The 18,999-nt window shown below is 46.8% G+C and overlaps 1 protein-coding gene across 1 annotated transcript; it reads left to right on the top strand.

Annotated features, from left to right (window-relative positions):
• Positions 1–1,071: 1,071 nt before the first annotated feature.
• GCNA (germ cell nuclear acidic peptidase) lies at positions 1,072–17,322 on the top strand. The gene is made up of 11 exons (XM_048502242.1): positions 1,072–1,434; positions 2,086–2,123; positions 3,734–3,797; positions 6,113–6,156; positions 6,874–7,221; positions 11,030–11,183; positions 11,881–11,955; positions 13,861–14,002; positions 14,429–14,570; positions 15,631–15,835; positions 16,892–17,322. The coding sequence occupies exons 1-11, from the start codon at positions 1,373–1,375 to the stop codon at positions 17,124–17,126; spliced, it is 1,509 nt and encodes a 502-aa protein (XP_048358199.1). The 5' UTR covers positions 1,072–1,372; the 3' UTR covers positions 17,127–17,322.
• The last annotated feature ends 1,677 nt before the right edge of the window (positions 17,323–18,999 follow it).

Here is an 18,999-nt window from a genome sequence, read left to right as displayed (position 1 = left end):
CTTCTGCCAGTGCTGCCTTCACTTAGGTCAAAACAGCCCACACTCCCCAGGGCTGTGGAGGGAAGGGCCAGCAGGGGTCTAAGAAGCAGATGAGGAAATGGAACTGAGGCAGACGGGAGGGAGGGAGGGTGGGTGGGAGGAGGGCAAGAGCATCCCATGAGACATGGCAGGATCGCAGGAGGACTGGGCAGATCATGACAGTTTCAAGGACACCCCCAAACATTCCCATTGGTCTTTGTTTATGGTGCCTTCTGGATCAACACAATCTGCAGGAAGGGCTGTTTGTTCGATGAAAGGAAGGGCTGTGATATAAACACACCTGGATACTGGAAGGGAGGAGACCCGGAGTGGAGTCTGGCTGCAAAAACCCAGAGCTGATGTGGCGGCGAGGGCCGCCTGTCTGCTCCAGTTCACCACCCCCACTTGGGTTGCCAGGAGAGGGAAGCAAGAGCTCCAGGGACAGGGAGTGGGGATGCCTTTGAGATTCTGCACGGCATGAAATGGGATCCAGCTTCCCACACAGCACCACAGCTCCTAACTATTATCTTCACCGACTGCGGAAAGGAATAAAAATGCCAGCGATAGTTGCGCCAACAGCTGGGTGAATTTTTATTTTGAGGGCTGGGTTTTTGGACCAGACTCTCCCGTCGTCGTCTGACCCTGCCTAGGAAGCCGGGGAGCCCCCCCCTCTCCCCCCTCCCCAGCAAGGAGATGTTCTCGAAAGGCAAACTCCGAAGCCAACATCCCCCCAGCATGGCATGCATGAGCAGGCCAGAGAGAGCCTTTCCTGGCATCATGGCGCTGCAGAGACCCCCGAGGGCCGCCCGACCCGACCCCGTGCCTGGCAGGAAGGAGCCACCAGAGCACCCCCGACAGCATCCATGCAGGCGGCCACCCGGGCGCTCCCCAAAAACCTCCCCAGGAGACTCCGCGGCACTCCTCCCCCTCCCCCCTCCTCCCTCCCTCCCCCTCCTCCCTCCTCCCTCCCCCTCCTCCCTCCTCCCTCCCCCTCCTCCCTCCTCCCTCCCCCTCCTCCCTCCCCCCTCCTCTTCCTCCTCCTCCTGCCGACCACCCAAACAACCGCATCCCGCCTTCGCGCGCCCCCCCCTGGCCCCGCGCCGGGCAGAGTCGGAGGGAGGGAGGGAGGGCGGGCAGCCTGTCAGGGGCGTGGCCTCCGCTGTCGTCCGGGGGGCGGGGCAGACTCCTCTTCCGGGCGGGAAAGACGAGCGGCGCCGCGGCGGTGGCGGCCCCGAAGCAGCAGCAGCAGCAGCAGCGCCCCCCCGGCCCCGGCCCCGGCCCCGGCGGGGGCGTCGTCGTCGTCGTCCCCGCCCCCTTCTTCGTGGCTGGCCTGGCGGGGGGAGGAGGAGGGGCGATGTCCCGGCAGACCGGAGCGGAGAGCGGGGGGGGCCGCCCCCTGCCGAGGCCCCCCCGCCGGTGAGCAGCCCCCCCCCCCGTGGGGCACCCTCCCGCTGGACGTGGCGCAGGCCGGGGGCTCCCGTCCAAAGTGTGGTGGGGGGGGGCGGGTGTCCCGTGGGCATCAGAGCAGCGGCGGGGGGGGGGAGGGAGGGAATGGCCCGGCCACGCGAGAAGTTGTGGCGCAGCCCGGGGGTGGGGGTGGGGGGTGGGGGTCGTCGTCGTCGTCCTCCTCCTCCTCCTTCCCTGGCCATCCTTCAGCGATGCCTCTTCTGCAAAGCACGTGCCAGGGACCCCAAAGGAGCTCCGGTGGGGGTGGGGGGGTTGGGGGTCATTGCTCGGCTCCAGGAGTTCACATCCAACCGGGGGGGAACTGTCTGCCTCCTGTAAAGTAAGGATGTGGACTTGATTAGAGCGATCCTGAGTTGTGATTTTGAAGTTTATGTACTTTATTTATGCTCTAAGCCACATTAAGCTCTGTAAGGAAGAAAGACGCCTAATAAATGCTTAAAATAAACAAATGTGATCATGTTCTAACTCTCATATCCAATTGCAGATTCAAGTCTCTATGGAACTTTTCTGTGCACAATTCCAGTGGGTACCATTTTAATGGCCACTGTGAAGTGCAATTATGGAATGGATTGATAGCATTTTATATGTTGCATTTTACAGCTTGTCATCTTCAGACAGTGATGATGAATTTGAAAAGTGTAAGTTAAAAAGTCTGTGGAATGCCAAGTTTTGCCTTTTTGATGCAAGACCAAAGTGTGTGTGTGCGCGTATGTTATACACTTGCTCTTTGTGCTTGCTATGTTATCTCATGGGAATGTGGACTGTTTGCTTTTCTGAAACTCGTGATTCGTAGAGCATGACAAGAGCAGAGGCTGTGTAGTCCCTGCAGGAGTTTCTGGGTAGGTTATTATCTGCTAGCAAATGTCTCATGAATGGCTGCTGACTTTCACCTAGGATGCAGAAGGGGGGGGGAGTTTTGCCTCATGTCATAAGGCAGCCTATTGCAGGGATAGGGTGGGATATAAATCCATTAAAATAAATACTCTTTCTGCTGCTCGCAATCAAAGACACACAGTCCTGAGACATTTTAGTTGGAAGTTAACATCTTGAAATGAGGTGGGTTGACAGTGTTAGAAGCTGACCATAAAACATTAATTTTTATTTCATGGGAAACTGATGGCGTTTTAGACCTGATTTCTTCCTAGTTAGAAAATAGTGCCAAATAGTTAACAGATAACTTTGCTTGCTACCTCTGTCAAGCTGCAGTACTTTAGAAAAACTAACAAGGAGTTGCACACAAAATAGTACATATTACATTTCATTAAACAATCTTAAACGTTGTAGAGAGCCAGGTTTGATTCTCTGCTCCTCCACATGATTGTGGACTCTCATCTGGTGAACTGGATTTGTTTCCCTGCTCCTACACATGAAGCCTGCTGGGTGACCTTGGGCTACTCACAGTTCTCTCCAAACTCTCAGCCCCACCTTTCCCACAAGGTGTGGGGAGAGGAAGGGAAAGGAGCTTGTCAACCATCTTGAGTCTCCTTACCAGCGAGAAAAGTGGAGTATAAATCCAAATTGTTCTTCTGCTGGTTACTGCCAGACCTGGTGTAAAGAGGTTCTCCCTGAAAGACCAAAACAACTCTATGAAGGGCCCAACCCCCTCTTGCTGCATTATACTGGCAGGCTGGCTATAGGGTTGTGGCCCGGCATTCAAGAGGGCAGTCCTTACTTAAAGCTACAGATTCTACTGTCTGTCTGTGCTCCCTTTGGCTAAGGGGTTCTAGAGTCTTGACCTTTCTAAATCCTTCATGGTGTGTGCGCTTTCGCAACTAAATAAGGAGGACAGTAAGTGTCGTTTTCTAACACATGGAAAACTGAAGAATGTAAGAAGAGTACGGAGTGGAATGTAATCAAACTACAGGAAAAGAGATTCCACCTTAACGTGAGGAAGCACTTCCTGATAGTAAAGGCAGTTCAACAGGGGAATATGCTACCTCAGCGGGTGGTGGAGTCTCCCCTGGAGGTTTTTAAACAAAGACTGTGTAGTCATTTGTCTGGAGTGCTTTGACTCTGTGTTCCTGCATTGCAGGGGGTTGGACTGGATGGCCCTTGGGGTCTCTTCCATGATTCTGCAGTGAGCAGTTTCTTCAGAGATTCTCGGTGGTTGAATGTGGACTAGGTTGCTTCCTCCAGCTTGGTAAATTTAGTTAATGAAAAAGCTGGTGGCTTTCAGATGGTTGTCTTTGAGGATGAATAATTTTCAGGAAGCAAAAACTGAGTGTTTTATTGTTTCATATTGTCTTAGTTTTATCAAGATTGAGGACTCCCAAGCCTACAACGTGTTGCACTCCAAGGGCGGGAAATGACAGGTATGCTTCTGATCTTACCATGTTGTCTTCAGGGTCTGTAGCAGGCCAAATGCCTCTTGTGTGGATGGAGCTAAGCATGCAGCTGCAGTTACTTGTTTTAGACGCAAGGATATTTCAGTGTCCTTTCGTGGTTCAAACCTGAGTCTCTGGAATCTTGGTTTTACTGCACATCTTTGTTAGGGAGAGAATCACGGAGAAAATTAAGTCCAACCCCCTTCCATGCAGGAACACACCATCACAGCACTGCTGAGAGATGGCCACCCAGCCTCTCTTTAGAAACCTCCACAGAAGGAGACTCCGCCACACTCTGAGGCAGTGCATTCCCCTGTCAAACAGCCCTGGCGGTCAGGAAGTTCTTCCTGGTGTTGAGGTGGAATCTCTTTTCCTTCACCTTGAATCCATTCCTCCTGGCCCTAGTCTCTGGAGCAGCAGAAAACAGCCCTGTCCCGTCTTCAGTGTGACATCCCTTCAGATATCTAGATGTGGCTATCATGTCACCTCTTAACCTTCTCTTCACCAAACTAAACATACCCAGCTCCTTTTCTCCTTTTCCTGTTGCATTTTGCCATCTTCTCCACACAGTGACTCTATCATATCCCTTTTCTTCCTTTTGCTGCAGACATAACCAAAAGAGCTGGACAGCACTACATGCAAAAGGGATCTGGGAGCAGCATTGGCATAATGTTTAAGAGCAGGTGCACTCTAATCTGGAGAACAGGTTTTGATTCCCCGCTCTGCCACTTGAGCTGCGGAAGCTTATCTGGGGAACTAGATTAGCCTGTGCACTTCAGCACACACCATCTGGCTAGTCACCGCTTTTAATAGACCGAAACTGAACTTGAGTCAGCAGTGTGATGTGGCAGCCAAGAAAGCCAATGTGATCTTGGGCTGTATCAATAGTATAGTGTGTAGAGGGAGGGATATAATTGTACCTCACAAGCTTGCTCCCTCACCAACATGAAGTGAGGGAGCAAGCTTGTTTTCTGCTGCTCCGGAGACTCGAACAAGAAGTAATGGATTCAAGGTGAAGGAAAAGAGATTCCACCTAAACATCAGGAAGAACTTCCTGGCAGTCAGGGCTGTTCGACAGTGGAGTGCCCTGCCTTGAAGTGTGGTGGAGTCTCCTTCTTTGTAGGTTTTTAAACAGAGGCTGGATGGCCATCTGTCAGGAGTGCTTTATGTATTCCGGCTTTGCAAGGGGTTGGACTTGATGGCCCCTTGGGGTCTCCAACTCTATGATTCTATAAAAGACCAACCTCTCTCCATATCTGTCCAGGTACCAGTTCTAAACTTTGGAACAGACTTCTACAGCAGTGCTTCCCAACCTGGGTGTGCATACCCCCCAAGGGTATGCGCTAAAGCATTTGAGTGCATGCAAAAATTTTACATCATGGGTTTGCTAATATGGAGGTACAAATTTAGGGAAATGGGTTGTCAAGGGGTATGCGAATGAAAAGGTGTTGGAAACCACTGTTCTAGAGGTTTGAAAAAGCGTGCACTTCCTAACGTTCCAAAATATGCATTTGTTAGCAATTTTTCTTACTTTATGGATTGTTGTCTTTATGCACCAGCTGCTTATTAATTGCAGACTGCAGTGCATCTGGAGGAAAGGCGGGTGGGAACCCTTGCTTTTTTCCACAGATGCACTTGTGCAGGCATACGTTGGAGGAGTGATTTAAAGGCTAACCCCGAGCAGTCTGACTTAAGAAACAGTCTTCTTGGGGAAGGCCAGCAGACTAGCCAGGTGGATATCTTCGTGGTCCCGGGGGCTGAGGCGTGTATAGAGGGCACAGCTGGGTTTGAGAGAAGCATTTACAGTGTGTCTGCTCTATGTTAATGGGCAGCACTGGGAAGTCTGACACCTCTCTTGCAAAAGGCATGGCTTGCCTGCTCAGACACAAAAAGGACAGCTCTAGTTTAGCACGCACATGTTTTATTATACCAAGAGACCAACAGGCATCTTGTGTGGGGGGGGGTGTGGGGGGGTGTCCCATGAGGTTGTCAATTTTAGCTGGATTTAATTTGTAATGTGCTAATTGTTACTTGAGCCAAGATGAAAAGTGTGGTATAAACATTTTAATGAAACTGCTGTCCAAAGAAGATGCCCCCATGGAATGGAACAGGGCCTCCTTCCCAGTCGGCCTGCTTCAGATCGCTTCCTTCACTGACATTCTGATGGGGGGCTGGGGCAGAACGCCCGCTGTGATTCCAGGTCACAGCAGGAGCCAGAATGCCGTCTCGATGGCGCCAGGGCGACTTCCCCATCCTGACTTGTCTTCTGATTCCACTGATAGTCTTTTTCTCTTTCCTCCCAGTTTGAATGACTCCAAGGACCACCAGCATCTCCTCAGTAAGAAAGGCAAGTCCCAAAAGGCTCTCAGGCAGTGCTGCTGCGTGGCAGGGGAGATGAATGCAAGGGCTGCATTGTAGCTCAAGATATTTAGCTCATACAGGAGATGTGCTGTGTGGGCCAATTCTGTACTGATTTGATGGGAGGGGCCACTGAGGAGGAGGAAGAGGAGGAGGGCGGGGGCCAGAATCCCCTCTGGGTCAGGGAATGAGATGCCTTTGGGACAACCTTGTCTCAGTGACACCACTTTCCAGGGGCTTCTTCGCCCTTCGTGAGGCTGACTCTGAAGGGTGGGGTGGTAGGCTTCCCAAGGGCCCACGGCTGCCTCGGGATACAGGCTGAAGGAAAGCACTAGATTGAACATGTCACCTTCGACAGAGGGGTAACTCCTGGTCAGTTGGTGTTACAGGGTCTAATCAGATTCTTTTGTGTGTGTGGGATCTACTGGCCGCTTTGCCTCAGCCCAGAAGGTACCCTTCTGAAATGTGTGATCTGTGTATGTGTGTATCCATTCATCCATGTTGCTGTAGTTTTGAGGAAGAATAATGTGTTGATGTAACTTTAAGCATTGTCCTGTTCTCTGAATGAAACACTGAGTTCTTATGACTAGACAAAGAAGGCATCTTTGAAGTGAACTGTTGACAAATTTATTGCCCTGCAGGAGCAGGTCATGTTCCTGTGCCAGATAACTCTGTGTCTTACTCTGTGTCTGCCTGTCTCCCGTAGTGTTTAGTGACAGTGATGACGATTGTGTCTTTGGCAAACACTCTCCAAGGAATCCGTGCCAGTCTGCCCAGGTGGGCTGCCAGAAGGAGAACCGGCGGGGCACGCTCTCTGCCCCTTCACGGGCAAAGCCTCTTTCGTCCAGGGGCAGGAAAAAGCCTTCCCGAAGTGTGGAAGTAGAAGGAGGTTCCACAAAGGAGCGCAGTCAAGGCCAAGCCCAGCGAACGAGGCCAAGTGTTGTGTTTGGCTGTGATAGCTCTGATGATGAGGTTAACAGTCTCATTGTTCGTGTAAAGCAAAGAATGGTCTTCCTTGACACCAAGAGCTCTGACGACCAAACTGGCACCACTGGTAAGAGTTCTTATGACTAGACGAAGCTTACGGAGAAAATCTTCTGGCTTTGGGCATTGTTGAGTTGGGGGAGTTGTTGGGCCAGCAAGGAGAAGCTGCTGCCTCTGCTGCTGACTGGGGAGTGGTGTCTTCTGTATCCAGCCATCAGCTTCTGGTTTGTGGATGCAAGAGGGGAGTGGCTGGACTATGGGGCAGATGCCTGGAAGTCTCCATTCTAGATCCTCTATTGCAGAGCAGGAAGTTAAAGAAGAGGTCTCCATCCTCCTCGGCTGCACAGATGCATGCGTGAGATTAATACTGAGGCATTCAGTCTGGTCTTGCTTTTCTAGCTTTTCCCCTGTGAAAATAGTGAGAATGGTTTGCTAGAAGAATAGAGATAGCATCTCCAGAAAGTTTGAAGTCATGAAGAAAAACTGTGTGTAGGGGGAGGAGTGTGTGTTAAAATATTTGCAGTATTTTCCTAACTGACCTAAACATATTTTACTACATTAACAACATAAAAACACACCATGTGATATAAAATTATGCTACCTGTTATATGGAATTTAAATATAAATGTCTCAGGTTTTTAAAAGCAAAATTGAAAATGTATACCCAATAGACAGGACAGGGTGGCAAAATGCTCCATCCTTTTCTACCTTCGTACATGTACCTTAATTGTTGCCATCTCTAGCGGGTTGGAGCATTTTCCTATCTCAGAAAGAAATATGACTGAAGGAACAAGATAGAGTTTGGAGATTAATCAGACAGCTGCCCGTAGAGCCTGCAGGTCTATGAAGAGGGTTGTGATGCCACCGAAGAAAATTGTTCTTGTTTGTTTTTGCCACCATCGAGATGCCAAAAGCGCTTCCTTGTTCTTTTGTTATGGAAGATTAGGACTGATCTTGTCACAGATATTACAGAGTCTTTGGGAATGTATTTCAAAATATTTTAATGTTTGTCCAAATAAATACACACCAAAAAAGAAAAATATAAAAGGAAAATTATTAAATTATTTTAAAATTCATTTAAGGAACAACACATTAAATGTATACCTGTATAAATCAATAACAAAGAACATGATCATAATATTCAGTATAATATAAACATGGAACAAATTTGAGAGAACCTTCCATTTTATTTATTTTACTTAACGTTCTGCTATTCAAATAATACCCACTTGTATATGTCAAATGAACAATAATTTGTGGCCTTAACTACTAATATATTAATTTAATTCCCTTTTTTAATAATTGATTCAGCAACATACAAAAATACAGTTTCCATTTCTTATCAAACACATGTTTTTACTGTCTACTTACAAAGTTCATTAATTTGTTGCATACTCTCTTACTTTTTCCTTCCAGATTTCTCTGTTCAGACATCTTTCCGCCTTCCAACTGGTTTCCACTGTCACTCTAGCTGCCATTAATAAATACAAACATAATTATTTAAGTTTCTTTGGAAATTTTTGGGAAGGGTGCCTAACAATACTGTCTTTGTAGCAAATAAAAAATTGATCTTCAATATTTTTGCATGTACATCTAACCATTACTTTTTGACTTTTTTACAAGTCCACCACAAATGAAAAAATGACCCAACTTCTTTCTGACATTTCCAAAAGACCACTGAAATTTTTGCTCATGTTCATGATATCTTTTGGTATCACATACCGTCTGTAGAATGTCTTTTATCAATTCTCCCTCAGCGTTTGGCAGACAGTAAATTTAATATTTTTGGATCATAATAGTTCCCAATTTTTAGAAAGATCTCTCTTCCTGAAAGTTTTGCATCCATTTCACCAAACGGACTTTCACTTGTCCTATTTCATTATCGTATTTAAGCGGGATCTTATATATTCTTCCCAGCAGGTGCTGTTTTCTTTTTAAAAAAATATTTTTATTGAAGTTTATCATTAAAAAAAGACATAGAAAGACACAGAAAATATAATAAACACATATCAGAGATAACAACACCCTTAAAGCCTGTGGATCTAACTATAAAAATAGTGGATCTAACTATAAAAATACACAACCATTTATATCCTATCCATTAAAACTACACCTGTCTATGCCAACCTACCCATTTCCTATAATATCCATTCTAACTATCTCTAAACAATCTTACACTATTTGTATCTCTCTATCACAAACATATCTACCTAATCACACTACCTAATCACACACCTAAACATATCTACCTAATCACACTACCTAATCACACACCTAATCACATTTATATACGAACCTTAACATACATTATCATTAACATCAAACTTAACATTAATTTCTATCTATGGCTCATTCCGCACATGCAGAATAATGCACTTTCAAACTGCTTTCAGTGCTCTTTGAAGCTGTGCGGAATTTATTTATTTATTTATTTATTTATTTGTTCCACTTTTATACCGCCCTCCCCCAAAGGGCTCAGGGCGGTTTACAACATGGATACATACAAGTGGATACATAAAATAAAATGCTAAAATTTATGCCAGTTAAAATACAGCGCTCCAAGTTCATAAATATTTAAAACAGATGGCGTTCAATCTTTAACCCCTCTAACTCTGAGAGGGGGACAGCGGATCTCAGTTGAATGGCAAAATCCACTTGCAAACAGTTGTGAAAGTGGTTTGAAAATGCATTATTTTGCGTGTGCGGAAGGGGCCACTGCTAAACTATCTAAACAGTTAGTTAATGGTTTCAGGTAATCTATTATACCTTATAATTTTGTCTGCAACATTAAGTATAACTTAACTAACCACTTTTTTATTGGCTATTAGACTTCCTCTATCCTATAATTGTTCCTAAATTAATTCCAAATTCATCAATTAACTAAATAAATTTTATATTCTAACTTTTTTGGTTATGTACACATTTGATTATATGAATCGTTTCAGTTTTCAAATTCATGTGCTTTGATTATTTTCTTTTTACAATTCTTATCAATATAGTGGATAAAATCAAGTTTTTTTAAATGTTTCTATTCGAAGATCACAGAGCTGCTTAGTGATTGAATATTCCCTTAAAACATGATAACATTCAACACTTTAAATCTTAATCTATATATTTTTATATAGAATATTCGTTTTAATTGTATGTTTTAACTGTTGGTCGCTGCCCTGAGCCGGATTCCAATTGGGAAGGCGTGGGAGGGAAAACCCAGTAATAATAAAAAAAGGGGGGTTCTAAGTCTGAGAGATTCCGGGTTATAGCCTGTGGCCAGCGTATATAGATGCTATAGGCCAACATATAGCTTTACTGCACCTTCTGATTCATGCCCTCTAAATGTGTGAGAATACCTCAGTAGGCACCGTTTTCATCATATGCTTCTTTCCTGGGCATCAAACTAACAGCATGGCATTGTTCTTAATGTTCAGAGGTGGTTTGGCAAAAGATCATCCTTTTGCAGATCATGCTAACTACGAATATGTCTCATCACATTGGCCTGCTTGTTCAAGTCTAAAGAAAGGAAGTGTAATATTTTAACTTCCACTGGAAAGATTTAATGCTGAAAAAAGTCGTATGGAGGGAGGGAAGAATCTCCTAAAAGCTGACTGGATAAGAGTCCATTAGTGCTCTTGGGAAGTTATCTTTCAATCCTGAGAGTTGGGTGAGCTCATTGGGTAGCGTGAGGGCAAGGAAATGGATTAGGAGAGTAGAACAGTTTGGTCATGAGGTCACGGCTCCATGGTGTCTTGTCTTTAAATCCATGCCACCCTAGTTGAGGGCTCACATTCTAGAGGCCAAAGATCCAAAGTTAATCATTGGCCTTCTGGTTTAATTTGGGATTTTGTCTGCCTCTGCATGTAACGTTTGGTTTGGTTTGGTAGGACAGAGAGGCTTCCGGTCTTCCTGTGAAATTATCCCAGCCACTACAAAGTATGAGACCACTGCTGGGGGACAGTTCAACTCTCCTGTTCCCGTGCAGCATCCCAAGAGCCAGGTGCTAACTGATGCCATTCAGCTGTCGCGGATGCCAGTGAGGTGGGTTCTGGCAGCTGCCTTTGGCGGCTACTGGTTTGGTTGTGTCTTCTAAAAAAAGAATAACAGGTGCAAGATAAAGCTTTTCAAAATAGGCAACCTCTGTTCCTGAAGAGTGTGAAAAGGTCATCCTGTCTTGGACTGATGTGACTCCTGCGCACGCGGGCGGGTATTGGAGGCCAGGCCCTAAGCCCCAGACAGCCCCCAGCGCAAAAGGAGGTAAATGTGCAAAGAGTGTTCTGGGAAGTTGGTTCAGGAAGAAATGGGAGCTGATCTAATCCAAGGTTAGTGGTGATGGCCGCTAACCTGGATAGCTTTAAAAGGGGCTTGGACAGATTTCTGGAGGAGAAGTCGATCTTTGGCTACCAATCTTGATTCTCCTTGATCTGAGATTGCAAATGCCTTAGCAGACCAGGTGCTCGGGGGGAGCAGCAGCAGCAGCAGAAGGCCATTGCTTTCACCTCCTGCACGTGAGCTCCCAAAGGCACCTGGTGGGCCACTGCGAGTAGCAGAGTGCTGGACTAGATGGACTCTGGTCTGATCCAGCAGGCTCTTTCTTATGTTCTTAAGGCTCCACAAACCCCCAGGCACTAGGTTGCAATGGCCCCCCCTTGATTGTGGTGGCCAATTTGAGGAGGCCCAGAGCAGGCAGTGAAGGATTCCCAATCTCTGACCTCTCTCTGCTGGGCTTGCCTCAAAGGTTCCAAGGGCCAGTTCAAATACCAGAAGCACTCACAGATGCCGAACATAGCCCCACAGTCACAAGAACAGATGGGTAAGGTGTTTTAAAACCAAATTTTAGCCTTGTGTTTTTTTAAGATTTGCTACCATACGATCTGGACTGAGATCTTGACTTCCTAAGTATTTATGAAGCGTCTCCTTTTCTAAATCAATGAATTGATATAGTTGTGGGCTAAATGTAAGCAGTTACTTCAGCAGTTGCTATTCTTGTAGAAGCATTTAAAGTTTAGGAAAGGTTTTGCTTTGGATTCTCCACTTCTTTTTAAAGTTATTGCTCCTGAATTATTTAGAATCAAACTCTGACAATAAAATGCTAAAACTGAGGTTGCTGCCTAGCAGTTGATCAGAGGCCTTGCTTTGTTTTCCAAGCCGCTGCCCACCAGGCGTGGCAGTCCGAGCCCTGGACCAGGATCCGAGAGACCTGGGTTCAAAACTCTTTGCCTCAGCCAGGAAAGCTCGCAGAGTGAGGACGGGACAGCATTATAGGCTGCTTTAGGTCCACAAAAAAGTGAAGGGTAAAAATGAGGTATAAAGGGGGGGGGGGGTTAAATTAAATTTTGGCTGTTGGTTTGAAGGTCTCCAGGATATCTAAGAGTCTGGTTAAAAATAATGTTCAAAGTACACTTTCTAACCAGCCACTTACAACCACAGACCTCAATACCAGACCCAGCTGTACTGCCTGCCTCTTTCCAGGACCACAAGCATGCCTTGGGAGGGGGAGGGGGGCGCTCCCTTGAGCAGGAATTCCCTAAGTGGGATCACCCCCCAAAATGGTCTCTTTCCTAGTATGTAGCAGCTGCACCTCAGATACTGGTGGAGTCAGTTTCAGAAGGCCTGCATTGTTTCTTGTGGGAGTATCTCCATGGTAGCAGAGTAGGTATCTTCTCAGATACATGAAGTTAGGTTAAGAGTTTTAAAGATTAAAAAAGGCATACTTTGACTTAACTCATATTCACTGGCACCAGTGAGCTTTTCATCATATGCATTATTATTTGTGTGTTTTTGTACACACACCACTTTTCTGACTAAAGCCGCGCTCAGAGCAGTGACAGTATAAAATTATTGCAATTAAAATCATAAAGAACATAAATGCACACGTGTGTGTGTATGTATAAAATATATAAGATAAAATTAATTTGTACCCAGCGTGGGGAGATCCAGATAGGGAAAACTGAAAAAAGGAAGACTGCAGTCACAAAACATACGGCACAGTTGCTGTGAGCAGTTCCGTTGTTCCCTCTACATGGTTCCTCATCTGGACCTTTACTGAGCTCGGGCAGATATGCGGAGATGTCACCGCTTCGCTTTGATTCACTGGAAAAGAGAGCTGGGCGCTGCTAACATGTCACCCCAAATGCCAGCGTTTTATGGATATTCTAAATAGCACGGAGGTTAAGAGAACCTTGCTTGACATTCAGGTACTTTTCACAAGAATGTGGAGTTGTCCCCTTAGTTCCCTTGTATTAAGTTCTAACAAACTGTCAGAACCCCAGACTTGCTCCATGAGGGAATCTGTCCTTTGGAAGCAGAATTCTCATTCATTGATGACAATCATAGGAAATCTGTTGACTTATATCGCTAGAACAGAATACAAGGAACAGGCAAAGCGTTATATCCCCTAGCAGAGATGTGTCAGGCAAACATCGGCCCCTTCTCCAAAGGTGAGAAAGCACACACATACTCACGCACACATACTTCTGTGGTATTAACATTAAAAGGCTAAGAGAATGTAACACGGCATCCCAATGACAGTTTCCTCATCGTACACCATTTTCAAACATGGTTTCCCATTTGAGCAAATCTTCAGTGTGGGTGGGGGGAGTCCCTCGGAACAAAAACACAGACAGCAGCAGACAAAGATCTCCTATAGACCCAGCAGGATCCAGCCAAAAAGGACGGGGGGAGCGACCGCTTCTGTTCCTTGCATTTGTGTCTGTAGGAGTGCCTGCCAGGTCGAGGGCTGCTTCTTGCAAGAGCTTTCAGATCCCAAGTCCCAGCGAGCCAAAGAGTTCCAAACCAAGAAGGAAGAAATGGCACAGCGCCTCTACGCTTTCTATAACCGCACGGTGTTTGAGCAAAAGGTATCCTTCTCGAATGGGCGTCTTTCTGCACTGCTGTCTCGGCGTGAGGGCGTGACGGCCGAGGCGTCGCTGCTCACTGCTGCAGTTCCCTCTTCCCAAATACTGTGGAGAGTGGGGAGAACTTAGGGGCTGGGAGGGGTGCTGCTGGACCTCATGCTGGACTTTCCCCCCTTCCCTCCACTCTGTAGAGTGGAAAGGAGGAGAGATTTCTCTCCCGGAAGCCGAGCTTCTGCTAGCTGGGGAGAGGTGAGTTGTTTGCCACAGGTGAGCGTCTCATTGGTGCGTTGTCAGACCGGGCCGCTTCTTCACCACTGGTCCATATGAGCCCTACTTACAGATCAGGTAGTGTGGCCAGCATCTGTGCCCTAAAGGCTGCTCCTGTCTGCTGCTGAAAAAGAGCTGCTCACCGTCTTCCATTTCTCCCAGTTGCCAGAAAAGATGGAAATCAACTGGAATAAGAAGATGCGGAAAACAGCAGGGTGCTGTCTGACGGGAGAGCTGAAGGAACCAAACTTGGGGCAGCGGTATGCCCGGATAATGCTGTCAGAGAAAGTTTGTGACTCAGCAGGTACACTAAGGGGTTTGTTTTTGAGATACAAACTGAGTTCCGCTGCCTTGGGAGTAGTCAGACCTTTTGGCCCTCCTCTTTTTGAGCCTCTGTTGATATCTGTTGAAAATTGCAGCATTCCATTCCAAGGGGGATTTTGTTCATAATATTTTGTTTTGGGTAAGAAGAACCTCAAGAGTTTCTGAGTTTTTTCATATTTCAGCAGCCAGATTTATAACTGAATCTTATTTGTTCTTTGTATAATTAATAACACTTCATTTAAAAAGTACACTTTTGTTGATTCTCAGAATTTGTCTTTGCTTGATTTTACTGAACAGAACCAAGTGACCAGTTTGTGAAAGGTGGAGCATCTAGTGTGGTTGATTTCAAGTTATTCAGTGGCCACTTTTGATTTCCTTCCAATTAAAATGGTATAGAATTGTGGCCATTATGGTTGGTGAGATTTTTCAAATCCTCTGCAATGCCACGGCAGGACAAGCTGTTCTTTCTTTGGAAGGGCTGGCCTCCCGTGCTCCCCCCTCCTACAAAGACTAGCAAAGCATTGTGACAACTTTTGAACTGGGCTTTTGGTCCTCAGTTGTGCACGCAGAGCTTCCAGTCTATCTCTGGAACGATTTGGTGTCACCCCAGCCCCTTCTGGGGAGTTAGAAAGTCCACATCCCCCTGGATGGAGCTCCCTCAAGGCCTCCTGGCATCCCCCGTTCCATTAGCGCTTCACCTAAGTTACCAACGAATGTCTTATTAAATAACATAACGTTTCAGCTTTTATACTGAATGACTCACCAGAGATCTGTATGTGGCTGTCCTTCTCTCCTCCCTGTATTGCATCAAGCATGTGGCAAGAACTTTGACCAGAGCAGAGCAGACATGATGAGTTCTTGGATATCTTCATCTTGATTGCTAAGTTGGCATTATTCTGAATTTCTTCTCTAAATGTTTTGGCAAGCTCAGATATAAAATATCACCTCAGTTGTTGCTTCGGGCAGAGCTGGCTATAAATAAATCAATCTCTGGATTCTAACTCCTCCCTACCCCCACCCCCATTGTGTCTCTTGCACAGATAGGCTTCGGGACACCATGATCCACGAACTGTGCCATGCAGCCGCATGGCTCATCCACGGTGTTCAAGACGGGCATGGCCGGATTTGGAGTTTATATGCTAAAAAGTCTTCCTTTATCCACCCAGAGTTACCTGTGGTGTCACGATGTCACAACTATGAGATTAAATACAAGTTTACCTATGAGTGTTCTCAATGCCAAAACACGTGAGTAGAATTTCCTTTAGATTCCAATAAGAGCCTTCCTTTCCCTGCTTCTGGCAGGACATCTAAACTGCTGGCCGTTCCAAATGAGCAGCTATCCCCATGACCCTGTCTCATAGGCCTTTCTCTTCCTGCCACTTTTAGACTAGCAGACTCTTGCCAGGATGGTTTGGGATCCCTGAAGTCAGTTCTCTGCACTTGTGGATCCTGTATGGCTGCCTGAGAACCTCTGCTCTAACTGTAACAAAAGAAGCAGAGATATTTTATTGTTGTTATTATTTATTGGATTTACTATGTGTCATCCCTCCCCTTTTGGGCTCAGGGTGGGTCACATGTTAACGACAACATAAATATATAAACGATATAAAATAGCAAAATATCAACAACAATCTCAAATACGCATGTAAATACATATTACAACACAAGGTGATCAGCAATATTTCACATCCTCAAGGGATTGGTGGTCTGTAGTTCAGTAAAAGCGAGGAGGAGGGGGCTGCTGCTGTTGGGAGTGATGCGTGGCTCGTGGGCTTTTTGGTTTTCTGGCCGCAAAGTCAGCATGCTCAGATTAGGAGGAAAGTTTCAAGCTCTCCAGGCTGAGGCTGAGCTCTAGGGCACCTGGTTGAAGTGGCCTCCAGCACAGCGAAGCAGACGGGTCAAGATGGTGATTAATGTGTGTTCTGTCAACTGGCTCTCCTCTGTTTTGGTTGCTCTTCTGGTACAAAGGCCTTGCTTGTGCCTGACTTCTCTGGTGTTGGCCACTGTGTCTTCTCTACAGGCTTGTTTTGCAACTGGTGGTTTTCAGTTTTGATGATTAGTTTTTTGGGGGACAAAATCCCTAAAAAGGGACAAAAATCCCTAAAAAGAATGTAACTGCAAGTCCTTTCTCTTCCCTCTCTCTGCCCCTCCCCTTTGACGCCTGTTCTCCTTTGACTTTTCATCCTGCCTTTTTGGGGGATGAGTGCTGGGGAGGCCCCCTTTGCCCCGCCCTTGTCGCGCCATTTGTGCCAGGCAGTCAGCAGGCCCCTCACAGCCTCACTTCTTTGTTTGGCTTGTCAGGATTGGCCGTCATTCCAAATCCCTGGACACGCAGCGCTTTGTCTGCGCACTGTGTAAGGGGCAGCTGGTGCTACAGCAGGCCAGGCGGAAGGATGGGACGCCGGCTCAAGCACCACTAACTCCTTTTGCAAAGTATGTGAAAGAAAACTATGCTGATGCTAAGCAGTTGCAGCCGGGGCTGAACCACGGAGCCATCATGAGGAAACTCAGCGCTGACTTTGCATCTCGACCATGACCGGCTTGGCTGTTCGAGATCCACGCTGCATGTGTCTGTGATGAAAGCAGAGCCCTCTGGCAAAAGTGCGCAGCAGTCTTTCCAGAGACAAGCATTCTCGAATTGCTGTGTAATTTTTTTATTCCTGAGGTTTTATTCCTGAGGTTTTTAAATATGTATGGAGTTGAACAAAATAAAATTGATTGCTTGTGCCTTCCTTACTCCCTCCTGCTTCAGGGAGTACCCTTTGCTTCCATCACCATTCTGCAGTTTTGTTATTCCCTCTGGAGAAGCCAGGATCTTTGGCCAGATTCTCCCTCCTTCCACCGTGCCATATCCCTGTCATAACACTAGTAGGTTCAAAACACACATGTGCAAAATAACTGCAAAAGACTGGTTTACTTGGTGCTTTGAATAAATGGAATTGCTTTTAATTTCTATTATTACAATGATCTTATCAAGTAACTTTTCTGCATCTCAAGGACATACATAGAGCTGCGCTGCCGGTATGTCAGACCAGTGACGGTCCATCTATTCCAGTATCCCATCTCATAAAGAGGCCAGCCAGTTCCTCTGGAGGGCCAACAGTGGCACAGAGGCCAAGGCCTTCTCTGGAGCCTCCAAAGAGCCCTTCTGGATCAGACCAGTGAGGGCCCATCTAGTCCAGCATCCTGCCTCACACTGTGGCTAAACAGTTCATCTGAAGGATCAGCAGCAGGGCACAGAGGCCGTGACCTTCTTTAATAAGAACGTCAGGCTGGGCCAGACCAGTGAGGGTCTCGCTCAGGGGTAGGGAACCTTTAACACTCAAAGAGCCATTTGGACCCGTTTTCCACGGGAAAAGAAAACACTTGGAGCCGCAAATAATTTTTGACATTTAAAATAAAGATAACACTATATATATTGGGGTTTTTTACCTTTTACTCCACTCATTCTGAGAAGCGCATGGATGTGCCCGCCCTGCTGCCTGCAGGGCGGGCAAGGATGGGGCCAGTGGCTCGGCCTCGCCGTCCGCCGGGAAAGCGCCCGCCCCACTCCAATGGGACGGGCAAGAGGGGAAGCCCGTGGCGTGGCCCAGCTGTCTGTGGGCAATTTGTGTGCTTGCCCTGCTGCCTGCAGGGCGGGCAAGGATGAAGCCGGAGGCTTGGCCTCGCCGTCCGCCGGGAAAGCACCCGCCCTGTCCCAACGGGGTGGGCGAGAGGGGAAGCCTGCGGTGCGGCCCAGCCGTCTGCGGGCAGTTGGTGCGCCCGCCCTGCTGCCTGCAGGGCAGGCAAGGATGAAGCCGGCAGCTCGGCTCGTGGAGCCGCAGTGCAAGGGCAGAAGAGCCGCATGCAGCTCTTGGGCCGCAGGTTTCCTACCCCTGGTCTAGCTGGTCCAGCATCTTGTCTCACACTGGCCAGCTTGTTCCTCTGGAGGGCTGTCTCAGAAAAAGATGTTAGTATGGTCAGTTGAAAGGCAGCAGCTGAGAAAATTGTTTGCTTCTGCATTAGAATACAGCCCCAAATGAATAGAATAAGTATTCATTTTTAAGTGCTGCTTTTTTCAAAACAATTATTTTGTCCATTACTGAACATGGAACTTTGAAACAAGAGCAATGTATTGTTACTTTCAATCAGACAAGGAGCGGGGAACAGGGTGAAGTAGACACTAGGACCCAGGTGGAGCATTCTATAACAAGGGAAGTCCAGCATGTGGAGATCTGTGGTGGAGGAAAATACAACTTTACTAACATCTTTTCCTGAGATACTGTACCTAGGGTAACTAAAGAGAACCTTCATGTTCAGAGGCAGTCATCCTCTGAATCTGAGTGCCAAGAGAAAACATCTGAGGAAGGAAGGCCTTGGTCTCTATGCTCTCAAGAGGAACTGACAACCACCATGTGAAAGGACAGTAG

Source organism: Sphaerodactylus townsendi, linkage group LG06 (genome assembly GCF_021028975.2).
Source record: "Sphaerodactylus townsendi isolate TG3544 linkage group LG06, MPM_Stown_v2.3, whole genome shotgun sequence".
In the NCBI taxonomy this organism is placed as follows: Eukaryota; Metazoa; Chordata; class Lepidosauria; order Squamata; family Sphaerodactylidae; genus Sphaerodactylus; species Sphaerodactylus townsendi.
The sequence above is the reverse complement of the archived record's forward strand: the minus strand, read 5'-3'. Positions and strand labels throughout refer to the sequence as shown.

What these genes read in the sequence shown, in the direction of transcription:
- GCNA (XM_048502242.1), top strand. Translation starts at nt 1,373, where the DNA reads ATGTCCCGGCAGACCGGAGCGGAGAGCGGGGGGGGCCGCCCCCTGCCG. An exon ending in GAAAGTTTGTGACTCAGCAG is followed by an intron (nt 14,571 to 15,630) that starts GTACACTAAGGG and finishes TCTCTTGCACAG; the next exon opens with ATAGGCTTCGGGACACCATG. An exon ending in TGTTCTCAATGCCAAAACAC is followed by an intron (nt 15,836 to 16,891) that starts GTGAGTAGAATT and finishes TTGGCTTGTCAG; the next exon opens with GATTGGCCGTCATTCCAAAT.